The sequence below is a fragment of the Spea bombifrons genome, chromosome 5 (assembly GCF_027358695.1).
Source record: "Spea bombifrons isolate aSpeBom1 chromosome 5, aSpeBom1.2.pri, whole genome shotgun sequence".
NCBI classification, from domain to species: Eukaryota; Metazoa; Chordata; class Amphibia; order Anura; family Pelobatidae; genus Spea; species Spea bombifrons.
This window is the reverse complement of record NC_071091.1, coordinates 23713834-23721414: the sequence shown is the minus strand read 5'-3', so window position 1 is coordinate 23721414 and position 7581 is coordinate 23713834. Positions and strand designations below refer to the sequence as shown.

General features: G+C 42.0%; 1 protein-coding gene across 1 annotated transcript; it reads left to right on the top strand.

Annotated features, from left to right (window-relative positions):
* The first annotated feature begins 2324 nt into the window (after window positions 1-2324).
* Window positions 2325-6343, top strand: TRIL (TLR4 interactor with leucine rich repeats). The gene has a single exon (XM_053468175.1). It carries the CDS (start codon window positions 2862-2864, stop codon window positions 5619-5621), a length of 2760 nt encoding a protein of 919 aa, XP_053324150.1. The 5' UTR covers window positions 2325-2861; the 3' UTR covers window positions 5622-6343.
* The last annotated feature ends 1238 nt before the right edge of the window (window positions 6344-7581 follow it).

The window sequence follows — 7581 nt, the reverse complement described above, 5'->3', positions numbered from 1 at the left end:
GTCCATCCAAGAAGATCGCTATAGAGAATTCAATCCCATAACTGAATCAGAACCACAAGAAGAGTATAGTGACCTATTAACATGTAACTTGGATATTTATTTTCTGCTAAAAGTGAACAGATTAAAAAATAAATTCCCAACACCACCTCAGCAGTCCGACATGTGTTTCGCCTTTTGCTCCATTAGGCACTGATGGTCTAACATCACCCAGAGACAGTTTGGGGCAATGGTTAGACCAAATTGCCTTGTTTTCTCCTGAATAACCAGTTTAGCCCAAGAATAACAGACCATAAGCTTGGAGCTTGAAGTTTGTCTTCTGTACCAGTATGCCTTGTGTTTGTTCATGTTCATGTTACTGTTACTCTTTTTTTTATTTCTTTTATTTCAGAGTAGAAATTGCGGTACAAGAGACCATGGTCTAGAATGGCAAGGTCAGAGGGTTAGATGTAATGTTTGGAGATTTTACTGAGGGTGGTAGATAAATGGAACAGCCTCCCAAGAGAGGTGGTAGAGGCTGAGCTATTGATGGAATATGAACATATATGGGATAGGCATAACGCTACCCTGAATATGAAACAAGATTAAGGACTGATTGAGGTCTAGTGTCCCAAGTAGCCTTACCTACAAATAATACAAATGATGATACGTTCTAAGTACTTTAATATGCTTTCTTAAACAAAAAAGCACTTACCTTTAGGAGAATCGAAAATGAAAGGGACCACTAAGCTACAGTATATGTATTAAAGTGCATGTGTTGGCCGGAGTGCCCCTTTAAGGTCTTTGCTGCTAACATGCATGTCCTTGTGCCACGCTAAGCACCAACAATCCAGACCATAAAAGAGTTAATATCTAATATCTGTCAGGGTTCACTAATATTTAAGTTAAAAAAACTTTATTTTGTTGAGGGACGCTGACTACGACAATAAGGTGCCCGTGTCTTATGTAGTGGTCAAGGTTATTCACTTCCAAGGACTCAGTGGTCTCTTCTTGAGTTGAATCCCTTTTTTTTATTGTAGTTTGAGAAAGGCTTCACCCGCATGTTTTCTTGACAATGCCATAAGCCAGCTAGAAATCACAGAACACAGTGTGATATAGCGTTTGTACGCAAGTTTCTGGTCGGTCCCGTCAGCTGTGTCTTAATTATATTTGTTTTCTCCTGTCATCTTGGAACCTCTGGCATTTCCTGGTGTCTTGTGGAGTCATTAGCTTTGTACGGTTATGGGACTTGATGTTATCCAACTGTCATAAAAAAATATTCTTGGAAGGAATTTTAAGTTCAGCACATGAAGTTTTGGAAGGAAACAAGACGGGAATTAACCAAAATACATCTCCACAATAAACAAATACATATAGCTTATATATATATATATATATATATACACTAAAACATATGATGATGGAATAAAAAATATATCCAGGGAAAAAGACAAACAGTGGAATAATGTATCCAACAAAAAACAATCCAGCAAAAAATAATAGTGGGATGAAATAGTTAACCCTTTCAATAACATACAGGGTACATAACTTATAGAAAAAAGTCAGAATATACTATTAGAGGTAGAAAATGTCCTTATATATAATCCGTTGATCACCCAATAATATAGTACAGAAACTCTAAAAACAATGAACTTTGCCATTGCTAAAAATTCAGCTAAAGACTCATTCCTCAAGAAAGGGAAAAAAAACGTATTCGGTTTCACAGCGTTCATTAAGTTTTATCAATACTCATATTTCTATAATGTGCAATACACAACATTATTAATGTATATAGCACTATATTATGCATTGCTTTAATATATTACCATGATTTGTTGATTTATAAACATAGGGACTTATTATTAGAAAAAGTTTTTTAGAAAGTAGATGTATGAGAATGTGCGTAGATACATTACATATATCTATTATATATAGTATTTATAGTCTAGTATATCGTCAATATACTGAGTCAATAAATAAAATACTGCTCATACAAAAGTAATACTATTTGTCATTATGTTGCTATTCATATACTGTATTATGTATTTGATTTCATCTCAAATAAAAGATCCAGAACCCTAGCAGAGTAGATGGCATTTTACAAAGAGCAGCATGTAGTGTCTGTCAGAGGTAGCGCTCCATGTGTTAATGAAATCAGTGTGTTAGCAGGCACAGCTACAGATCTATTAAGGGGGGATTGGGAGTTTGAGCTAGGCATTTGGCTTTGGCTGAGAGTAGTCCTTTGTTCCCCAGTAAAGTGTGCTCTCTGCCTCACATGTGTTGTATGTTCCTCCTCCCACCAGCAGCTCTGAGCTGCCTCTCCAGGATCCTCTTTCCTTGCTCACAACCTCTAGGGACCAAGTGTGGGAAGCACGTATTTCCGTCTGGAACTCAGATCCACAAACTTTCTGATGCATTCTGATTTACCCTGCACAAAAGAAAGATAAGCTCACAGTTTGTGCATTCATTTGCTGCTTGCGGGGAAAGTTGAACCTCCTACACTTTTGGATATCTGGATCCCTGTATAAACAAAAACACAGAATGGAGAACAGACTTGGAAGGCGACTCTAAATCGACTCTTGAAAAGCAGTGACCATGGCTCTAGAGACTGCTGCCAGACTATCAATCTACACAGCACAGCCAGACATCAGAACATAAAGTGCCTGGTTTGCTAAAGGCTGCTTTGGAGACCTCTGAGATGCACAGTGAGTTTACATGAATACATTTTGTGTGGATTGTAAACAGTATCATTTATAGTTTTGTGAGACTGCTAAGCTTGACATTGACTCAGCAAGCAATGTGACAACAGTCGAGAACTCAAAGCAGTCCTAGAACAAGTTGGGGATGCACACAGTTGGGTTGCTTTTTAACTTGCCCCAGGTGACATGGAAAAGGCTGTGTACCTATTGCTGCTGATGCTGCTGGCTTGTAACATCTGCTGGAGCGTGCAGCTGAAATGCCCAGAGCCATGTGATTGCCAGCATCTCCATCACATTCTGTGCTCCAATAAAGGTTTACTTGCTGTGCCCAAACTAAGCCCAATTGCAAGCCCAAGTGGAACTAAGACTTATAGTTTGGGAGGAAATTTTATCTCCAATATCAGTTCCTTGGATTTTTTGAACTTTCCGCATTTGCAGAGGCTTGATCTGCAATACAACAGAATACATTTTATCCACCCCAAAGCTTTTGAGAAACTCGGCCACCTTGAAGAATTGTACCTTGGCAATAATTTGCTTCCTGTGGTGGCCCCTGGTGCCTTATCCCCTCTTAAAAAACTCAAAGTGCTGAATGTGAATAGCAACCGACTCAACAATGTTAGCAAAGCCAGCTTCTCCAGCCTGACATCACTGATTAAGCTGAGATTGGACAATAATGAGATCCAGAACTTGCATGGCTCTCCATTTTCTGCTCTCTCTAACTTGCTGTATTTGCATCTGGAGAACAATAAAATCACCAATATCAGTAAAAATGCCTTTGCAGGGCTTGGAAAGTTGCGTCTACTCAGCTTGTCTGGGAACCCTCAGCGTTCCCTACGGCATTCCACCTTTTTACCTCTCAGGTCACTCAGCACACTCACCATGGCTGGAAACCACCTGCAACAGCTAGGACCAGGCATGTTTCATGGATTACAAAGGCTTTCAAGGCTCATTCTCAGCTCAAATCAACTTTCGTTGTTGCATAATAAAACATTTCAGGGGCTTGGGGCACTTCAAGAGCTACATTTGAATGGGAATTTGTTGAAGCAGCTCCCAGAGGGTTTACTGCTTCCATTGCACAATTTAGAGGTACTGAACCTTAGCCATAATGCACTGTCCAACCTTCATCCTGGGGCTTTCCATGGGGTAAGCCGTTTAAGGGTGCTGGATTTGCAACACAACATGCTGAGCTTCCTGCCTGATCAGATGTTTTCTGGTAACCCAGCTCTTTACCGACTACAGCTGGATGGCAATCGCTGGAACTGTGACTGTCATCTATTGGGACTTAAGCATTGGATTCAGAGAATCCTGTACCCTCGAAGCCGGATGCTAACCGTGTTTGTGCAGTGCTGGGAGCCTCAAGAGGTAGCAGGGAAATACTTAGATTATTTAGAAGATTCATATTTACAGGGGGAGGGGGGATGTATTCTCAACACAACCCCTGCTGCACAGGAGCAAGGAGCGATTAGCACCTTAAGACACAAGGATTTGGTAATACACCATGCTGCAAAAGACAGGAAGGATGAACCAAGTGTGAAAATGATAGAGCAGATCATGACTAGAGCTCCCAAAAAGCAAGAATTGCTACTACCTCTGTCCACACTCTCATCACAAAGTTCTTCAGATAGTGGAACATTTGAATTGAGACAACAGGCCGACACAACAAAAAAGACACAGAGCATAATCAGGGAAACTACAAACAAGCATCAGAGACAGGGTACAGTGCCAAGGGAGAAAGGCAGTGACTCTGCAGACACATTGCACCGCGTGCAAATGCTCACCCAATCTGTGAAGCCAGGAGAGACCAAATCAGAATTGGCTAAACCCAGCCAACTCAATCCAGAATCTGAAAAATTACACCCAAAGTTTTCCGTACCAGTGACTCAGACATTAAGACCATTGCACTCCAAGCATTCGGGTATTCTGCCTTCTACATCCAAAAATTTACACCCCAGTGTTCCAGAAACGGATACCTTGCATCACCCTGATCCTTTGGAGCCGCCTTCTGGGTCTGCGCATGCAAAGTTTCTTGGCACCGTGAAACCTCCACATGAGATAATGTATGATGACGCACGTAAGTCTGAATTTACAAGGCTACATCAGGATGATACTGCAGGCAAAGGTGATTCCCCTGACATCCCAGAGGCTGGTACCTTGCACCACCGACACCCTGACACCATGCAGCCATCTCCCAATTCATTCCAGGATCAAGAGACTGAGCTGTTGGACCCAGTTGCTGAGACGCTGCATCAGATAGCCCCTCTGCCATCTCTCCTTTCTGACCCATGTGAATTCAACAAGATGTACTTGCTGAACCTGTCTGTGGAGTCTGTAGGAAGCAGCACTGCTAGGATCCGCTGGCAGGTTCTGACCTCTCATACACGAGGCCCTGTGCTGTTCAGGGTGCTGTATGAGCGATTTGGGCAAACTGGCCGTTACCAGCGCTTTGTTTATCCACGAGGCCCAGCGGAATCACTGACCTTGCAAGAGCTGACTGGGGACACTCCATATTTAGTATGTGTGGAGAGCATAATTGGTGGAAGAGCATGCCCTGTGGCCCCTAGGGATCACTGTGTAGGACTTGTGACCTTACCATCTAAGGAAGACTTACCTCTGCTAAATTACCAATTCCTTGCCCTGGCCCTTCTTGCCCTAAACGCTGTGCTGCTTCTCTTTGGGTTGGTCATCTGGGGAACCAAGGCAGCCCGTAAGAAATGGGGCCGCAGACGGACCCCTGTCCACGTACGGCAAATGTACTCAACACGCCGCCCTTACAGGTCTGTTGGTACTGGAGTATCTACTGATTTCTCGGGTTTTCAGTCACACAGGCCACGCACAGCAGTATGTGCCCTGGGAGAAGCAGATCTCATAGAATTCCCCGGCTGCGATCGTTTTAGAGAAGGAATCAACATACACCGAGAAGACCTGCTGCAGAGGTTCAGCGACTGAAATGCACATGAATAAGGGAAGGTGATCCGACCAACTGGAAACACCCTTAAAATGACTTGTTTAGATGTTCTGAATGCCGGGTGAATGATGTAACCAAAGCGGAGCTGTTCCTGCCATACTATGACTATTTATTATGACTAAAGTTCTTAAGTTCCCTTTGAACTTTTTTGGGTGTAAAAGAATTGTACGTAACAGCGAGCACCCAAGGGGGTCGCTTTCATAATATTTGTATGGGATAGATGGTGACTCCGATGTCTGGTGGTTTTTTAACATGAACTGAATTTTGAATTTGTCAACCAAGCCAATTGTTTTCCGGCTTCATTTCGAGGATGAATAGCCAGGGCCAACCTCAGGACTGCAACTTACCCGGGACATCTTTAATTCCAGAGAGCCTTCTACGACAGGAACAGGCCACCTCTGGCTCAACAGCCGTGGTGGATTATGGCTGTGGTGGCCGGCAGAGCATCATGGGAGTTTTTGGTCACATCAAGCAATGTACTTAGACCATTACACAGGTTTTACAGGCCCCTCTGAGGGAGAAGGCATTGCGTGGTTGTACAGTATCTTAGTAACTTGCATAAAAGAAAGTCGGACAACAGTCGCTTATTTATTGCTTGTAATGTACTAAAACATGCGTTGAAAGAGGGCTGGGGGAAGTTTTACTAGGTTATAACTTTCAGGCCTGAATGAAAGACTGAGCAGTAATTAACATGGTAGAAAAAGTCGAGAACCCTTAAGGAGGCCAAATAGTTCCCAGCCATTTATTTTCAGGAGCTTTACAGCCTTTCTTGCTGGTGCTTTCTGGTACATTCAGGGTGTATTTAAAAGGGAAACGCAGCCATTACACAATGTTACCTCTTGCTGCTATCACAGAGATTTAATGACGAACTACAACACCCCCAGAAGAATAGAGCATTAATAGGAGAAAGCTCACAGGCAACTTACCCTCTGTTGTAAAGTAACACTTAAAGGTGCCGTTCCACTTATACAAAACATTAATTGCATTCCTGTGTATGCTTAACAAAAAAACCCTTACCCATTTCGTTTTCCATTGTATATTTGCATATAAAGGTTAAATCACATACAAATGTTAAATAACCTTTTTCAGTTTCTATTGCAACAGCCTATCAGTGCCTGCTTTTGTGTCACATGACAATTATTAAAGAGTTATTTCTGAAAAAGGTCAGGGAATTCTGCAATACTAGGCATGATGTTTCCATCGCTCCATTTAGTAGAGTAGGCGGAACAGGCCCTTTAATTTCTTTTGCTGCTATAGGCTGCGGGAATGTTTTTAGTTGTATTGCATAAAGGGGTCTGATGTGACATCCAGGTTTTAGACTTAGGGAGGTGATTAGCAATAAACTGTGGGGTCTGTCATACAATAGATGGAACACTTGAACTGCTGGGCCCTTGAGGGCCAGAGCCAGGACCCAATGAACCATAAGAATGCGTCACCTCACCAAATAAGGATATATTTGTATTGTCGCAGTGTTCTTGGCACTCAACCCAATGTTAGAAGTACATTCAGTGGTTAAAGGATATTGGAACATTGTGGGTCCCATTATGTATTGGCGTGGCCCTTAATAAATGCCAAATTTGATGTCACTCCATCCAGTGTTTACATTTTTCACAGCGCTCTCATTCCTCACAGTGTTCTCATTCCTGTATGTTAACCTTTGGGTAAAAACGAGTTTGTTGTTGTTTAAAGGGTTAAGTTGATTTTGTCCCATAGATTTAAGCATTAATATACACTTTCTTTTTTTCTTTAGTGCTATAAAATTGGTGTAAAGGTCGGGACTATTATACCTCAGCTGAGTTTGATGCATGTGGGACACAGACTTAACTAATTACTTAAGGGAAAGGATAATATCCTTTCAGTGACATTTAGATAGTATTAATTATTAATAGATCTAACTAGGACGATGTGGGTAAAGTGATTGCAGAGCAGGTTATCACTTTT

Bases quoted from the DNA above. Each gene is read 5' to 3' on its own strand.
- TRIL (XM_053468175.1), top strand. From the start codon at position 2,862: ATGGAAAAGGCTGTGTACCTATTGCTGCTGATGCTGCTGGCTTGTAAC.